At 49.0% G+C, this 19,147-nt stretch overlaps 2 protein-coding genes across 12 annotated transcripts in view; both read right to left on the reverse strand.

Annotated features, from left to right (window-relative positions):
- Positions 1 to 8,218, reverse strand: part of XPO4 (exportin 4) — a 98,924-nt gene extending 90,706 nt beyond the window's left edge. For all 3 annotated transcript variants that reach the window (XM_068116377.2, XM_068116378.2, XM_068116380.2), the window contains exons 1-6: positions 8,153 to 8,218; positions 7,915 to 8,022; positions 5,374 to 5,479; positions 4,656 to 4,797; positions 4,329 to 4,473; positions 1,367 to 1,483 (exon numbers count right to left, since the gene is read on the reverse strand). In XM_068116377.2, coding sequence (XP_067972478.1) covers positions 1,367 to 1,483; positions 4,329 to 4,473; positions 4,656 to 4,797; positions 5,374 to 5,479; positions 7,915 to 7,977 — 573 coding nt within the window. In that variant the 5' untranslated portion in view covers positions 7,978 to 8,022; positions 8,153 to 8,218. The remainder of the gene's footprint in view (positions 1 to 1,366; positions 1,484 to 4,328; positions 4,474 to 4,655; positions 4,798 to 5,373; positions 5,480 to 7,914; positions 8,023 to 8,152) is intronic.
- Positions 8,219 to 18,874: 10,656 nt separating this feature from the next.
- IFT88 (intraflagellar transport 88) overlaps positions 18,875 to 19,147 on the reverse strand; it is a 52,040-nt gene continuing 51,767 nt past the window's right edge. For all 9 annotated transcript variants that reach the window (XM_078778632.1, XM_078778630.1, XM_078778629.1 and 6 more), the window contains one exon: positions 18,875 to 19,085. In XM_078778632.1, the coding sequence (XP_078634758.1) occupies positions 18,961 to 19,085 (125 nt within the window). In that variant the 3' untranslated portion in view covers positions 18,875 to 18,960. The remainder of the gene's footprint in view (positions 19,086 to 19,147) is intronic.

Genomic DNA, 19,147 nt, shown 5'->3' on the forward strand with positions numbered 1-19,147 from the left:
ATAACACTTTTCACACATGCAGCATACACCTTTCCCTTCAGCTTCAACGACACTCCCCTCCTCGTCAGCACGCCACTCAGTTCCCGAAACTTCTTCCATGCACATCTCACTCTAGCAACCATTGCCGAGTCTGATCCACCTTCTCCATTCAGCATGTCTCCTAGGTAACAAAATGTTTTCACACCTTCCAGCTTCACGCCGTCTCCAAGATCCAACTCAACATTTCCCCCATCTGCAGCTCCCTCTGTGCACACCTTACACTTGAATGTAGCTGCCACACTGGTTAATGACCCTCTCAAACCACTACATTTTTGATGAACCCACTCAGCGCACATTGTACATTGAGTGGAATTCACTCCGACACACTTCCTGCACACAGCACAACGGCCACTTCCCAGTTCTTTCCACCTCACCACATGCTTTACCACTTGCCATCACCTTCCTTTTTCCGATATTCACCTTCAGAACTTTTGTCTCCATACATTCCTTCCACTTGTTCATCTTCTCCTTCAGTTCATCCATACTTTCCGCAATCAACACCAGATCATCTGCATGCAACAACTCCCACGGTAAACCCTCCTTTACGTTCCAAGCCAGCACCTCCATCACAGCTACAAATAGTAGTGGAATTAGTACCGACCCCTGATGCACTCCCACCTTCACCTCAAACTCACCACTGTTCCCGTCCTTCATCCTTACAGCTGTGGGCGCTCTTTTGTATATTGCCATCACGACTCTGATCAACCATTCCTCCACTCCTAACTTCCTCAATGCCCATGTCACTACTTCACATAGTCGATAATAATTAAGTAATTAATCAATTAATTGATTAATCAAAAAACAAAAAAATACAGTTTTTGCCAAAGTGCTTGCTCGCTGCTGTGCCAAAATTTCAGCTTCCTAGTTCAAAGGATGGCTGAGATGTCCCCCAGACAAACAAGAAAGAAAACAAAACCGGAGCGAAAACCGAGTACTCCATTTCAGCGCGCGTCATCACTGGGCCCCCTTCGGTGCCTGGCAATGACGTCATGCAGCACCTGGAGATGGCATAGGAAAGGAGCGGTGTATAAAACCACTGACCTAAAGCCAAAGGAGACCATGAATGTAAGATTGCTGAGAAGTCAAAAACCTTTACTGGCAAATGTGAATAGAGAGAAGCCAAAGAAGAAATAATAGTTCGAAAACAAATGTTGAAAGCAGAAAGGCCAGTAAAGGAAATTGTGGATTACAACCACGGCACATCACAAGCACGATGAATGGATCAACTATGGGAGGAGGCCAGATTCAGATGGGAGAAAACCTCAACCATAACGAAGAAGGCAAGAGATGTCATGAGAAAGAGGGATAAAGTTGCATCGTAGCACACCTGGAAGGCACGCTTACACGTTGCGTGTCTTTCCAATCCCAATCCAAGGCTGCTCATCTTGCTCGAGCTGGAGAACTCGGTGAGCAAAGCAGACAGGATGGAGTACGCCAAAGTCTGCTGTGTGAGAGAACGAGGGGACAGTGAGTACAGGTAAAAACTGAGTGAGTTTAAGGTTTATATTCAGCAAGCGAAAGGGAGATAATCCTTGGGGTTCAACTGCACCAGGCCAAAAGGCTAAAAGTTCACCAGGCTATCCAATCAAAATATACACAAAGAATTAAGTTAAGCACCCCCCCCCCCCGTTTTTTTACAACCTCGCACATTACAAGTTTGTTGTCGTCAAAACAGTGTAATATACCCATGATATTGCTATATTTTCTGGAGAAGTGATATTATGGTCACATAAAAACATAACAATCATGCCGTTTTCAATATTTTATTCTGAATAATTTAAGGTGAAATTTTTTGGGAATTTTAGGCATATTTGCACCTCAATTTAAGTATGGAGCTATAGGTCCATCACGGACAGTGTGGATGACGTTTATGTTTTCTAACGTACAGTCATTGTTCTGAGAAGACCTCTAGCGATCTTTGCGTCAATAACGTGTGTAGGACCCACGTGATCGGATCACTGACTCAACCCTACGTCTCATAGACCCTGTGTATCTGCATTTCATCAATGGATAATTGCTAATGTCATACCAATCATTATTTGATCTCACATACCTTAGAATATATGCCAATGTATACATATACACAAAGAATATATATTAGGGGGTGCTTACCTTAATTCGTTGTGTAGGGGTGCTTAACTTAATTCTTTGTGTATATATACAAGGTTAGCAAAACCTCCAAAGCAAGAATGATCAACAGAGCATTAAAAAAAAAAAGCCTGAACCCTCGACAAAGATAATATTAGATAAATGTTTGGAAATTAATCCCTCAAACCAAGGACCGGGTGTGGTGACCGGGCCGTGGTGTGGTGCTGACCGGGCCGACGTGGTGTGGTGCTGACCGGGCCGCCGTGGTGTGGTGCTGACCGGGCCGCCGTGGTGCGGTGCTGACCGGGCCGCCGTGGTGTGGTGCTGACCGGGCCGACGTGGTGTGGTGCTGACGGGGCCCCCGCAGCCGTATGCCCCCCCCCCCTCCCCCAGAATTTCCATGTTTTGAACGTTTCCCAGTGTGTACCCTGGATTACAATAGGTACACCGGATCCCTGCGTGTCGTAAGAGACGACTAAGAGGGTTGGCGTCAGGAAGGGCATCCGGCCATAAAAACATTGCCTCAAAAAGAGAACCATGACAATTACAACTACATATGGGCAGGGTACAGCCCAAAGTGAAGATCGGTTTCTGAGGTTTCACATCGCACGCGTGCCACACTGGACGCTGGCCCGTCCAGTGTGGCACGCGTGCGGCCCCTGACATCGAAGGGCATTCAACATTCATTAAACATTAAAGGTTCATTAAAGGATTACGAAACGAAAAACATTCCTAAATTACGTTCACACCGTCACGTCAAACACTACCGTGAACACATACATCGTCACAACATCGTCACAATGAACGTTATGCGAACGCGAATGTTATGCGGGAGTCCAAACCTGAGAATGCTGGAGACCAAAGCTGAAATTGGGAAAACTAAATAGCCTATTTTACTCCTGGAGATCCCAGGATTCCCCATCCAAAATATCTTTGCGATCGGTTCAGCAGTTTTTACGGTACCTTCGAACAGACAGACAGATGGACATTTGGTGAATTATAGTAAGATCGTCACAATGAGAACAATGAACGTTATGCGAACGCGAATGTTATGCGGGAGTCCAAACCTGAGAATGCTCGACACCAAAGCTGAAATTGGGAAAACTAAATAGCCTATTTTACTCCCAGGGGTCCCAGGATTACCCACCCAAAATATATTTGCGATCGGTTCAGCAGTTTTTTTACGGTACCTTCGAACAGACAGACGGACATTTGGTGAATTATATTAAGATGCATAAAATAAAGTTTTTGTTTGTTTGTTTGTTTGTTGGTCTGCACGCGCTAATCTCCTGAACGGTGAAAGATAGGAGGAAACCTCTGAAACAAAAAATGTCGGGACGGGCCACGGGAAGGTTATAGGCTCGGTGGCGAGGCCGGTCGAGGCCACCTTGGCCGGGCTGGGCCCATTTCGCAATAAATCTTCTTCTTCTTTCAAAATTCTCTTGAAGTAAAACTTATGCACTTAATAGGAATATCTGACTGATTGCAACACATGCTTTCAAAATTCTCTCTCGCGGGGCCCGACAGAAGAAATAACAAGGAATCGTTGAGCACTAACTGATACTGGGCTCGCGTCAGACCTATGTACAGAAAATTAAATTCATTCAAAAAGAACCCGGGCAACGCCGGATGCTCAGCTCATACCATATAAAGGGACCTTTTCTATATGCCCCTGGAATTTTTCCCAAGAATATATTTGAACGTCTGTAAAAGGTCGCCACTCATATCAAACTAACCACCAACTTGAATTTCTCTCCAAGGAACCATTTTTACGTGTCATCCGATTTTGCTTCCTTTCCCCGCTGAAGAAAACACTCAGTCGTCACAGATTCAAAGAAGTGAAGGGCGCGAGTCATACTCGTGATGTCATCAACTGGAAGTTGCCGATTAGTTCAGTTCCCGTGGCAAAATAAATGCTTTCTTTCAGATGGAAAGTTAAATATTTGGGATGAACTGCAACTACAGCAAAGATACATTTTACACTACCTAAGCACTGGCATGGAGATTTTGGTTATGGGAAAACAAAACCACTTCATAAGCCTGTTAATTGAAATCTCTCGAGTGGGACGCATCGCAATGACGACAGTACAAACAGTTTCACCATTCTCTCAAAATAAATCATACAGGAAAACAAAAACATCCCACAATCACAGTGAGAAACAACCCCACCCAAGCACAAATCCCCTTCACCCTCTCATTACCATGGCCAAATCCCCGCTGGAGACCAGTTGCCCGACCTCGGCGAGAACTGGCTGGCATGCTGGTCCCGATCCACTGTCCACAGCAGAACGCTTGACTATCACCGCTACAGCCTGCAAGGCCTGTTCCCTCACAAAACGCTGTAACCTGCAGCACAAACAGAATTACAGCAATTTCACATCGAGCAGTTAAAGCAACAATACTTCCCAATATATTTTTGTCAGAGCGAAGGAAAGAGTGCAGAGGTGAAGCATTTTATAATAAATAAATAAATAAATAGGAACTCAACAGATCTCAGGCAAAGTGAAAGGATAGTGGAATGCACATACGTGGGTCTTTGCAGGACGTAATTGAGTAGGAATGTACGCAGGGACTCCACAGTGACGCGATCAAGCAAGGACCAATCCCGGACCACCGCCTGCATGAGCGCAGTCATCGTTTGGAAAAGAACGTAATCCTCATGACTGGTCTCTGGAAGAACAAAGGTGGTAGTGAGGAGATAACCAAAACCGCATGCTGTGACAACTCGGTGAATGAAATAATGCAAAATAAATAAAGAAATTTAAAAAACCTTGGCAAAAAAGTCTTGCCAAAAATATAAAATAACGCAAAATAAAAGTTTGACTGTCATTTTAACAAGCCTGGTGTTGACTTGACGGTAAAGGTGACTGGCTTGAGATCTTAAGGTCCTGCCTTTGAGCCCCTGTCAGCCATTGAATTAACACCAAGTGGGTTGACTCAGCCTGTCAGCCTTCTGAAGTCGGCAAAAATGAGCACCAGATGACTGGTAACCGGGGGGGTCAATGCATCAGCGACACAGCTGCACCCCCAGAAAATGATTCAGCCCAGGAGCCAAAGGGGGCATACAAACCACTACCACTTAAATGAGCCTTCATATTGATGAAACCAAATTGACAAATCAACCTCTTAACCTGGGTAATGAAAATAAAAAAACACCCTAGGGTTCAACGGAATTCCTCACAGGCAGGAGCGGCTTTACCAAGTTAGCAAGGAAAGCCTCGAATAGGGCGACATTTCTGTAAGTACCAAGAATGTGTTTGCATATGGCGAAGGGGGTCTTCGTCTGACGGAAGGAAAGGAACACCTGCTCGGCATGTTGTCTTTGTTCATGTGAGACAACAGATGGTGGGGCCTGTGGCAGACAGAATATGGGATAATCAATGACAGTGTTTTTATTGTTTATTTTTACACGTGTAGAAAAAAAAATACATTTGCCTTCAATTCAAGATAATATCTCAAAACACATTTCAGAGAAGTTTTAAAACAGCAACTTCATAAAACCAACTTGATTACAACAACCGGCTGACAGGATGGCCTTGGGGTACGCACAATCCCCTCTAAGTCCTGTAGTCTGTGTTTGAATCCCGACCCAGCTATAAACTGCCATCCTGGTGTTTCACAGGTAGGGCGATTCATCAGCGTGTGTGCAATCCCTCGGACGGACGTTAAACGGGCGTCCCGTCTGCCAGCATTTATTGGTGTACCTTAAGGATCCCATGATGTCCTTCACAAAGAGTCGGCGAGCTATTACCCGCACCACAAACAAATTACAACTTCCTGCCCTAACCAGGAGAGGGCGTAGCATCAGCAGCACAGCCGTGCCCTCAATCGATGATGCTACCCCGCAACCTTTTGCTGCATTCGAACGAAGAAGAAGAATTACAACAACCGAAGACAAGCATCACAATGAACAGAAGTAATTAATGTTGTAAAGTATCACTTACGTTTATTCACAATTTACCAGATCAAAGCCACGTATGAGGGAGACAGAATTCAGAACCTATATTTTTAGATGGAACAACCATTTGGAACATTCCATGTACGAAGTAGTATGAACAACAATATTTATAACAAATACCAACAACAAGTCCAGAGGTGAAATCTTTAGTTTACATTCAGGTCGAGGCTCAATGAAGCAGACAATGAAGGGACATGTTTAAATACAAGTATTTAGATTACTGAACAGAATTAAATAACTAAGTTGATATATGTGGGAAAATTACATACCCAGACCAGGATTGGAATCCAAGTCTTCTGGAAAACCATACCAGAGATTCAATCAAGCAGACGACGAGGCACAAAAGGATCAACAAAGGACAAAGTTGAAGCGGTGTCTTATTATTATATATTAATATTAGGCAGTGAGAAAACAACACACCAATGTCCAAGAGCACAAGCACAGGAATTGCAGAATGGAGAGGACAGGGTCTATGATCCGAGACTCATCATGGAGCATCATTGCACGTTTACAAATACACACAGAATATGGGATTTATTGAGTCTGGGGAAATAAATCATGAGGCATAGGTTAAGATAAGAATGGTAAAACAGGGCAAACTATATATACATACGTACACATATACACACCACACACACACACACATATTAACACACACACATATTAACACACACACATATTAACACACACACATATTAACACACACACATATTAACACACACACATATTAACACACACACATATTAACACACACACATATTAAAACACACACACACACACACATATATATACACACACACATACATACACACACACAAAAACACACACATATACACACACACATATACACACACACATATAAACACACACACACATATACACACACACACATATACACACACACATAAACACACACACATAAACACACACACACATATAAACACACACACATAAAAACACACACACATAAAAACACACACACATATACACACACACACATATATAAACACACACACACATATATACACACGTACACACATATACACACACACACACACACACAATTGTCTTGGATCACGTGACGTGCAGCGGGCAGACAAAGTATGCACCGGCCGATTCTTAATCGTGGATATTTCCGTTTACAGACAATTTTCCGACCGTTTTGTGATTTATCCTGGAATATTGGCTTCGGGTTGCAGTAGTATGCAAACTATAAATTTATTATTTATATTAAATAATAAATAAAAAAATTATTATTATTATTATTATTATTAATATAAATATATTATTAATATATGAACTCACCCTAGCCTAACAACTCAGGCCCATCAAAGCCTGCGCGATTATTACCAGCCTATGGTTATTTGACCGTGCGCTAACCTTTTGTCTAAATTCTGAACGGAAAGCACCGAAGCACCACGTACGCACCATTTTTTAAATGTTTGGTACTCTACGACCCGGCCGGGGTTCGAACCGCAGTCCTCCCAGACTCAGAGCGAACACTGAAACCATTACACCGCCTAGGCTGGTACAGTGCGCGATAGGTAAACGTGAAGTACATTCGCATCACGCTGAATAACCAATAAAGTATCACCAAAACAATGGAACGAATACATACCCGTCGATACCTTAAGTAAATTGACAAAATAAGCTTCTTGTTTATCTCATCACGATTAATTAATGTCCATGGAGGGACACGGTGCGTTGTCGTTTAGCTTTGGATGCGACTCGACTCAGAATGAATCGATAATTTTTTTTAAATACTCAAAACTACAGATGAACACCCTGTACTTAATTTTCTCCTCACGAATTATCTCAAAAAGACCCACCATTAACGCTTTAGCTGCCGCCTCAAGCTGCCCCACCACGTCCACCGCGCTGGCCGCCGCCATGTCTGGACGTCACTTCCGGCGTGACCTCCCAGGCAGTACCTGCATCTGTTTAGTAACATTATCAAATAACACCACAAAAGAAAACATTCACAGGGGTATTTAAATATTATTCGGTTTAGAACTCATCGTCATTTCTGAAATACATTAATAAGCTTTTTCGAGAATTTGAAGGTACCTTTATGTTGTACAGTACATCTTTCGTTCCGTGTATTGCTTCATCAGGATGAGGTACTGTACTGTACTGTACAAGGAGATTTGGGATAAAAGAGATCATTTGGTCCGTTAAACGGGAATCCCGACATTTACAGTTGGTGGACGTTAAAGATCTCACTGTCCTTCGCAGAAGAGTAGGCAAGCCATTACCGGCATCCTGGGATAATTACAAATTCCTGCCCTAACCTTAGTCGAACGTCACAGCTTACCAGCCGCTTCGTGAAAGACTTGAGCCAAACTTTCCCCGGCCAACGCCGCAAGAACGTGGGAGTAATTGTTGCAGGTAAGAAGAAGAAGAAGAAGATGAAGAGAAGAAGAAGTTGACTACGTACTGAAAGTGACGGTCGCTGACTTCCAAGCAGATGGAAGATGTCCTCCAGCAAATGATAGGAGCAGAATGTTTGTAAAGTACAACATGTTGTTTGATTAAATCCTTCAGCGAAGTGATGGGTAAAAATGCCGAGTCTGTTATATATTGTGAACCTTGATGTGTGTCTATCCGTGCGTTCGTCTGTCTCCCTTTCACGGCGGCCGCTTCCCGCACTGCGTTTGAAAAGCTCAACATTCGCTTTGGAAATGACGGGAGAAAAGCCATGGATAATGTTGTCAAATTTTATTTTGCAAGCAGCATATTTTGTTCTCTTTGAACAAAAAATGAACCTCCACCACCCGATGTTGCACCACCATTTCACGGTGTAATGATGGTTTTTTGATGGTTTTGAAGGAGCCGGGGCTCCCACGTCGATCGGAAGAATGGACGCGACAAAAAGCTAGAATTCATCTGAGTTGCTTTAATGAAATCAAACACTCAGGCACTCTGAAAAACCGTTTATCAGTCAGCAATATATATCTATTCCGCCAGGGGGTTTGCCCAGGCCCGGCGCCAGGGGGCGTGGCCCAGCGTCCTGGCTGCGGCCTGGCAAGTTGAGCGCGGGCCTGGGCGTCCTGGACGAGCCCGGCATGGTGATCGCTCCGCGTCCTTGATAGGTGCAAGGCGATTGTGAAAACTCAGCGGCAGCCGCTACACACGTCCCCCCAGAATCGACTTGCACCGGCAGGGTCAATTTGAGGGGGGTCCTGATGACCCGGCCGAAGCGACCCCTGGCGGGTCGTGGGAGGGGGTCCGGTGAGGTGGTGGGCGGTCGAGTGGGGGGCACCGTGGACGGGGGACGGCCTCGCCGCGGCGGAAGGGCCACCCGTGGTGGGTGGTCGACGTCCACGTGCGCCGGCTTGAGGCGGTCCACAGCAATCCGGTCCGACCTGCCGCCGATGTCGATGACGAACGACTTGTCGTCCCGTCGCAGCACCCGGAAGGGCCCGTCGTACGGCGGCTGGAGTGGCCACCGATGTGCGTCGTGACGCACAAAAACATACTCCGCTGTGCGGAGTGCTGGGGGGACGTAGGACTGGGGGTCACCGTGGTGGGATGTTGGCACGGGGGCAAACCGTCGGGCGGCCTCCTGGAGGTCCGAGCGCTGGTGAGCTGCGGACCAGGGACTGGTAGCGTCGGGCACAAATTCGCCCAGGACGCGTAGCACCTGGCCATAGACAAGCTCGGCGGTGGATGCCTGGAGGTCCTCCTTGGGGGCCGTGCGAAGGCCCAAAAGGACCCACGGCAGCCGGTCGGCCCACCCGACGTCTTGAAGGCCGGCCATGAGCGCGGCCTTCATGGAGCGGTGGAATCGCTCGCACAACCCGTTTGCTTGGGGGTGGTAGGCCGTAGTACGGTGGAGCTTGATCCCCAGGTTGCGGGCGACCGCGCCCCACAGCTCGGAGGTGAACTGTGGACCGCGGTCTGACGAGATGTCCGCCGGTGCGCCGAAGCGGGCGACCCAGGTGGCGATGAAAGCCTGCGCCACGTCGGCGGTGGTGGTGGAGACGAGGGGAACGGCCTCCGGCCACCTGGTGGTCCTGTCCACCATGGTGAGCAGGTGTGTGAACCCCCGTGACGGGGGGAGGGGGCCCACCAGATCCACGTTGACGTGGTCGAAACGTCGTTCGGGCACGGTGAAAGGTGCCAGCGGGGCCTGGGTGTGTCGGTGGACCTTGGCCCGTTGGCAGGCCGTGCAGGCGCTGGTCCAATCGCGGACGTCCCGACGAAGGCCGTGCCAGACGAAACGCGCCGACACCAGCTTCTGGGAAGCTTTCCGGCCCGGGTGGGAAAGGCCGTGGAGGGAGGCGAAGATGCGGCGTTGCCAGGCGACGGGCACGATGGGGCGAGGCTGGCCTTGGGAGACGTCGCAGAGCAGGACAGTGTCCGCGCAGGGGATGTCGGCCAGGCGGAGGCCCGTGTCCGCCGCCCGGAGGGCTTGCACCGTGGTGTCGGTGGTTTGGTCCGCCGCCATAAGCGCAAAATCCACGCCCAGGTGGACCGCGTTCGCGCTGGCCCGGGAAAGACAGTCGGCCACGGCGTTGTTTTTGCCGGCGACGTGCCGGATGTCCGTGGTAAACTCCGACAGGGCGGAGAGGTGGCGCTGTTGGCGGGCCGACCATGGCTCCGTGACCTTGGCCATGGCGTAAACCAACGGCTTGTGGTCGACGAACGCCGTGAAAGGTCGGCCCTCCAGGAGGTGGCGGAAATGGCGGACGGCCAGGTGTAGACCGAGGAGCTCCCGGTCAAACGTGCTGTATTTGAGCTCGTTCGGCCGGAGCTGCCGGCTGAAAAAAGCGAGTGGCTGCCAAACCCCGTTCACCCATTGCTCATGTACGGCGCCCACCGCGTAGTCGGAGGCATCCGTGGTGAGGGCGATGGGAGCGTTGAGCACCGGGTGAGCGAGCAGTGTTGCGTCGGCGAGGGCCCGCTTTGAGCCTTGGAAGGCCGCATCCATTGCTGCGGACCAGGCGATGTCGTGCTTGGCCGGCATGCCCCGGAGGGCTTCGTAGAGGGGCCGCATGAGCTGAGCAGCGCGGGGCACGAAGCGGTGATAAAAATTCACCATTCCCAGGAATTCCTGCAGGGCCTTTATGGTGCGGGGACGCGGGAACGTGGTGATGGCCTCGACCTTGGTTGGCAGCGGCACGGCCCCGTTCTTGGTGATGTGATGGCCCAAAAAATCAACGGCCGTCGTGCCGAAGTGGCATTTGGCCGGGTTGACGATGAGGCCGTGCTCGCTGAGGCGCTCGAACAGTGTCCGGAGGTGGAGGAGGTGCTCGGCCCGGGACGTGCTGGCGACGAGGATGTCGTCCAGGTAAACGAAAAGGAACGGCAGGTCACGCAGCACGCCGTCCATCAAGCGCTGGAACGCCTGAGCCGCGTTCTTGAGACCAAACGGCATCCGCAAGAATTCGAATAAGCCGAACGGCGTGATGACTGCCGTTTTAGGGACGTCGGCCGCCCTGACAGGTACCTGGTGATATCCCCGTATGAGGTCAATTTTCGAAAAAATGACCCGTCCCGCCAGACGGGCGGAGAAGTCTTGGATATGCGGGATCGGGTACCTGTCGGGGGTGGTAGCGTCATTGAGACGGCGGTAGTCGCCACACGGGCGCCATCCACCCCCCGGCTTTGGCACGATGTGCAGTGGCGAGGCCCACGCGCTATCGGAGCGCCGCACGATGCCGAGGTGCTCCAACGCGTCGAATTCGGCCTTCGCTACGGCGAGCTTGGCTGGGTCGAGGCGGCGGGCCCTGGCGTAGACCGGCGGGCCCGTGGTTGGTATGTGGTGCTCGATCCCATGCCGTACTGCGACGGCCGAAAACGTCGGCCGCGTGAGGGCCGGGAACTCCGTGAGCAGGCGAGCAAACTCGTTCGCCGCCGGGACGGCGCATGCCAGCTCGGTCGGCGCGGAGCTGCTCAATGTGCATACCAGGGAGCTGAAGGTTTCAGCGTTGATTAAACGACGCCGTTGGACGTCCACCAGCAGTCCGTGTGCGCAGAGGAAGTCGGCGCCTAGCAGAGCCACGGGCACGTTGGCGGTTACAAACGTCCAAGCAAAGCGTTGGCCGCCGAAGCAGAGGGTGACGTTGCGCGGGCCGAAGGTGCGGATAGTCGATCCGTTGGCCGCAACTAAGGAGGGGCCGCAAACCGCGGATTGCCTGTCCTGGTCAGAGGCGGGTATGACGCTCAGTTGGGCGCCGGTGTCGCACAGGAAGCGCCGTCCGGACGCTTTATCCGTGATGAACAGTAAGTTGCCCGTGTGGCCGGCGCTCATGGCTGGTAATGAACGCCGGCCCGGCCGTTTCCCGGCCTGCCGAAGGTGTGCACGGGGGTCGGCATGTCCGGGCCTTCTGTCCGAACCTGGCATGATAGTAACACCACGCTTGGTCAGGTGGAGGCCTCGGTCGTCGTGCCGGAGGTGGTCGGCTCGGTAGAGCGGCCGCCAATGGCGTCGGCAGTTCGGCCGTCGACCGTGCCGGGTGCTCGGGCGCCCTGGGTGTTGCGTCGGACGGCGGTGGGTCCCATGTCGCCGCTACGATGCGCTGTCCTGCGGCGGAGATCTTGTCGGCTTCTCTGGCAAGGGCCCGGGGATCTGTGATCGTCGTGCTTGCCAGGGCGAGGCGTACCGGGTTAGGCAGCTGACGGAAGAACAGCTCCCGGAACAGGAATGCCGGAGAGTGCTCGCCGAGCAGTGAAAGCATGTAGTCCATGCGCTCGGAAGGGCGCGTGTCGCCGAGCTCAGGCAGATCGAGCAGGCGCCGTGCGCGTTCCGCCGATGGGAGGGCGAAAGCATCGAGGAGCAGCTTCTTAATCGCGCCGTATTTGTCAGCGGCTGGCGGGCTTTCGAGGAGGCTCAGGGCGCGGGCCGCGGTAACCGACCCGAGCGCAGCTACCACATGGTGGAAGCGGGTGTCGTCGGCCGTGATGCCTCGCAGGGCGAACAGGGACTCCGCCTGTGCGAACCAAACCGCCGCGTGAGCCTCCCAGAAGGTAGGCAGTTTAAGGGCGACTGCCGTGTCCATGTCGATAGGTCACCAATGAAGGAGCCGGGGCTCCCACGTCGATCGGAAGAATGGACGCGACAAAAAGCTAGAATTCATCTGAGTTGCTTTAATGAAATCAAACACTCAGGCACTCTGAAAAACCGTTTATCAGTCAGCAATATATATCTATTCCGCCAGGGGGTTTGCCCAGGCCCGGTGCCAGGGGGCGTGGCCCAGCGTCCTGGCTGCGGCCTGGCAAGTTGAGCGCGGGCCTGGGCGTCCTGGACGAGCCCGGCATGGTGATCGCTCCGCGTCCTTGATAGGTGCAAGGCGATTGTGAAAACTCAGCGGCAGCCGCTACAGTTTCATGGTAGGCATGGTAGGCATGGTAGGCGGTGTACTGATGGTCTGCGATAGGTTTTTTGTTACCGCGATAACGGTTGAAGGGATCTAAGTCAAACTTGGGACAGGTATGTATAATGATGTAAGCAGGAACTGATTAGATTTTGAGATCACGAGGTCAAAGGTCATGTTTGGTAAAAATGCTGTAACTGCAATAACTTGTGAACCATTGATGGGATTTTGACCAGAGTTGGTACAAGTATGTACTATGATACAAAGATGAACTGATTTGATTTTGGGGACAATAGGTCAAAGGTCAGAGGGCCCATTATGTAAAAATTATGTTACTGCGCTAACATGTGAACCAGTGATGTGTACCTCCCATCCCACAACGGGAATGATGGTGCGGCGTGCATCCATCCCACGCCGGGCATGATAGTGTGGCGTACCTCCCATCCCACAATGGGAATGATGGTGGAGCGTGCATCCATCCCACAATGGGAATGATGGTGCAGCGTGCATCCATCCCACGACGGGCATGATAGTGTGGTGTGCCTGCCATCCCACAGCATGCATGATGGTGTGGTGTGCCTCCCATCCCACAACAGGCATGATGGTGTGGTGTGCCTCCCATCCCACAACGGGAATGATGGTGCCGTGTGCATTCCATCCCACAACGGGCATGATGGTACATTGTGTCTCCCATCCCAAAACAGGCATGATGGTGTGGCGTGCATCCCATCCCACGACGGGCATGATAGTGTGGTGTGCCTGCCATCCCACAGCATGCATGATGGTGTGGTGTGCCTCCCATCCCACAACAGGCATGATAGTGTGGTGTGCCTCCCATCCCACAACGGGCATGATGGTGTGGTGTACCTCCCATCCCACAACAGGCATGATGGTGTGGTGTACCTCCCATCCCACAACAGGCATGATGGTGTGGTGTGCCTCCCATCCCACAACGGGAATGATGGTGCCGTGTGCATTCCATCCCACAACGGGCATGATGGTGCATTGTGTCTCCCATCCCACAACAGGCATTATGGTGTGGCGTGCATCCCATCCCACAACGGGCATGATAGTGTGGTGTGCCTGCCATCCCACAGCATGCATGATGGTGTGGTGTGCCTCCCATCCCACAACAGGCATGATTGTGTGGTGTGCCTCCCATCCCACAATGGGAATGATGGTGTGGTGTACCTCCCATCCCACAATGGGAATGATGGTGCAGCGTGCATCCCATCCCACGATGGGCATGATAGTGTGGTGTGCCTGCCATCCCACAGCATGCATGATGGTGTGGTGTGCCTCCCATCCCACGACAGGCATGATTGTGTGGTGTGCCTCCCATCCCACAACGGGCATGATGGTGTGGTGTACCTCCCATCCCACAACAGGCATGATGGTGTGGTGTACCTCCCATCCCACAACAGGCATGATGGTGTGGTGTGCCTCCCATCCCACAACGGGAATGATGGTGCCGTGTGCATTCCATCCCACAACGGGCATGATGGTGCATTGTGTCTCCCATCCCACAACAGGCATTATGGTGTGGCGTGCATCCCATCCCACAACGGGCATGATGGTGCGGCACACCTCCCATCCCACAACGCTTATGATGGTGCTTTCATGGTCTCATCGGTCTACCTTTGTGAAGCTGCACACCACCCACCCCCATGGAAAGTCCTGCATACAGGCATGCTGACCTCAACTTCAGAGGTCCATTAGCACTACGTCTCTGTATGCTCAAATTTTTCTGGTCATGTGCATCATGGACTCCATTTTGTTTCCATCAATAGCTCAATGAATGAGCACATGATAACTCATCATTTTATTTTTTTTAAATGACAGGATGCTGTGTCATAGGATGCACTCACTATTCGATCTGAGAATGGTTTCAAAATGTACAGATTCACTGCACATGTCGGAAGGAAAAAATTAGGGAGAATAAAGTCGACTTCGTGGTGATTTCTGTGCAAGTTTATTAATTTATATGAATTGGTGTAGTTGTTGTAGTTGACATTGGTTAACAACATGACATGGCCCATGACTTGGTTAATTCTAGAGTAATTCAGGATCCATTTGCCTTCGGCCTCACCTTGTAGCAAAACAGTAAGTTGCATTGAAAAAAAGTGCAGGAATCAGAAGAGTGGGAGAAAAAGAGAGGATGGTAATAGAGGGTGTTAACGAGCCATGGCAAAAGGAAAATCATGGAAGATGAGATTTAATGGGAATTTATAAAACTGGGAGCAATACCCCTGGTAGAATAAAGCAATACAGTACACCACCTGAAGGTATTTTAAACCAATTTCAATGGTTGCTAGGAGACGGGGCAGCATGTACAATCATCCTAATGTAATCATTCGACTTTAAACAACCAACCAAAAATAAACAATCTATTTTGAGGGGGCTACCTCCTCCCCACCCCTATCGACCCCTCAAACCCCCATTCTTTTTAATGCCGTAAACAAACTTTGGTGCATCACAGGTGATGAAGGATTTCATCAAGTTTCACCAAAATTGTGTGTAGTTTCGGAAAAGAAAGCAAATACCTACTTTAGGGGGTCAAACCCCACGTACATCCCCTTCGACCCCGGTTTTAATGCCGTGAACAAACTTGAGTACAAACATAACAAATATCATTTTAGCCAAGTTTGGTCACAATCCCATCAGCGGTTTCGGAGAAGAAGTTGCAAGTGTTTACGGACTGACGGACGAACGATGCGCCATCGCTAAGCTCCCTGGAACGAACGTTACAGGTCAGCTAAAATGAAGGGTTACACACACATGTGAAGGATTACGTGCACATGTGAAGGATTACATACACTTGTGAAGGGTTACACGCACTTATGAAGGATTACACACACACACATGTGGAGGATGGCACACACATGTGAAGGATTGCACACACTTATGAAGCATTACACACACACATGTGAAGGATTGCACACACATGTGAAGGATTGCACACACATGTGAAGGATTACACGCACGTGTGAAGGATTACAGGCACATGTGAAGGATTACATGCATATGTGAAGGATTACAGGCACATGTGAAGGATTACATGCACTTGTGAAGGATTACGGGCACATGTGAAGTGTTACACGTGCATGTGAAGTGTTACACACATGTGAAGGATTACAGGCACATGTGAAGGATTACATACACTTGTGAAGGGTTACACGCACTTATGAAGGATCACACACACACACATGGAGGATTGCACACACATGTGAAGGATTGCACGCACTTATGGGAACAATGGGAACACAAATAGACCAATCTCAGGTGTGAGAAATCCAACTCTTGCTTGTTGGAATGATTCGGAAATGAAGACAATGATTCGGACAATGTAGTAATTGTTGGAATGATTCGGACAATGTAGTAATTGTAGTATAGTGGGATTTGAACCTGGATTCTCCATATCACAAGCCATGGGCTCAGATGGGAACACAAATAGACCAATCTCAGGTGTGAGAAATCCAACTCTTGCTTGTTGGAATGTATCGGAAATGAAGCATTACACACACACGTGGATGATTGCACACACACACGTGAAGGATTACACACACGTGTGAAGGATTACAGGCACATGTGAAGGATTGCGGGCACATGTGAAGTGTTACACGCACATGTGAAGTGTTACACGCACATGTGAAGGATTACACACACGTGTGAAGGATTACAGGCACATGTGAAGGATTACGGGCACATGTGAAGTGTTACACGCACATGTGAAGGATTACGGGCACATGTGAAGTGTTACACGCACATGTGAAGGATTACACGCACATGTGAAGGATTACACGCGTGTGTGAAGGATTACAGGCACATGTGAAGGGGTACATGCACATGTGAAGCGTTACATGCAAATGTGAAAGGTTACACGCACATGTGAAGGATATTATTATCGATAAATTACCCAGCACGTCCATTTTGCTTATAACCAAATCGAGCTGTCGTTCAGGTAAAAAAAAAAACACCTCAAATTAGAGCAGATTTGTCACTTACTCTACTGCACCCCTCGTAATCACACACGTCTATACATGTTCACGCTCTGTCTGTCATCCCTCGATAGGAACCTTCAACTTTTGTAACTCGAGAGTTCATAGAACACCTTTCCCCACACAGTCTTGATAACAATGACATGTGTAGAGTCTTTTAAACTCTTGCTTTGCATTTCCGAGCACAATCAATATTTTCCACGAGCTGCCATTTTGTCTGAATTTCGATAAGCCTGAGCCCTGAGAGGCGACGCGAGCGGTAAATTGATTTGGTCAAGATGACGAAACATTTTGTAAACTGGGGGTTTTTGAAAGTGTCAAGAAGGCAATTTGTGTACAGTGTTCAAGTATATAGAATTTAATTTAAATAAAATAAAGGTCGCAGAGGTTGTAGAAAGAAAAAACAAATATTCGGAAGTTTACCGCCGTTGATGCACCCTCTTTTACACCACCTTTCATAACACGTTACATTCGTTACCTGCGCCTGTTGCTCGTGTCCTTTATGATTATTATGTAAATAGACAGTGATCGAAGGATGAGGGTATGTTCGACATGGAGGAGCTCTTACATAAACCACATGCAGGTGAAACACTTTCGTAGACACCAGTGTACTTTTCCATGATTTACAACATTAGTTGACAATGTAGTAATTGTAGTATAGTGGGATTTGAACCTGGATTCTCCATATCACAAGCCATGGGCTCAGATGGGAACACAAATAGACCAATCTCAGGTGTGAGAAATCCAACTCTTGCTTGTTGGAACCTTCTGGTCTTTTTTATAAATGCATCCCTCATTTTATAATATAGCTGTTTTTCTTCCCAAGGTTATGTCAATTTAATCGTTTTATTTAACTATAAACTTTTGGCATACAATATCAATGGGTCGACAGACAATCGTACACTTGCAATGTTTTGCAGACAGTACGCAGCTTGCCTTGAGATATGCAGGCCTGCGACTGGGTTGGACACGTTTGAGCAGACAAGCTATCTGAAATTTGGAAATACACTGGCAAATATGTTGTACGGAATATATCCTTCCTTTGGGGTCGTGTCCAACTCTTCTGTCGAACGAAGCTCCTGCTTACATTGGCAGACTGTTCCGTTTTCACCCCCTTAACCCTTACCATGCCTCGTGCCACTCTCTGTACCGAGAAGACCATGCCCCTTCACCTATCGATTGAAGTCATTTACCCATTGGTTAAAGGGATCTTCAACATGCTCATCAGTCGTAGGGACGTAGAACATACTCGATTATTCTCCGACGCATGACTTCTATACGACATGTTGTGTGGTGCCATAGTATACAATAAGCCAACGTTAGACGTGACACAAAATGACATGTTGCGTACGACATTTTGGGTGAAAACAGGACAGTGTATGCCCACCTTTAGACCTGACCAAAGCCACCTTCAGGGGTTTCATGATTGCTTTGAAGGGTGAGGTTCAAATGATGGTGTATCCACATTCAAAAACATATAAACACATTTATTTCTGGTCAATGACATACATACTCGGTGAAACAATGCAATGCAGAGCAGCCAGGTATGCACTTTGTTTCAGTCAGGCAGCAGATCTTCTCCAATATCATCATCATCATCTGTAAAGTTGTCCACTTGAAGGTTCTTTGCCGCTGTGCGTGGACGATCCTGCTGAGGGCCCAGAGGGTCGATGTACTTGGAATCTTCAAGCGAAACATCACATAGATGAGAGAATGAGATCGGTGCGAAAACGTCAGAGTTTCGC

The sequence above is a fragment of the Myxine glutinosa genome, chromosome 5, assembly GCF_964187855.1.
Source record: "Myxine glutinosa chromosome 5, kmMyxGlut1.1, whole genome shotgun sequence".
Taxonomy (NCBI): Eukaryota; Metazoa; Chordata; class Myxini; order Myxiniformes; family Myxinidae; genus Myxine; species Myxine glutinosa.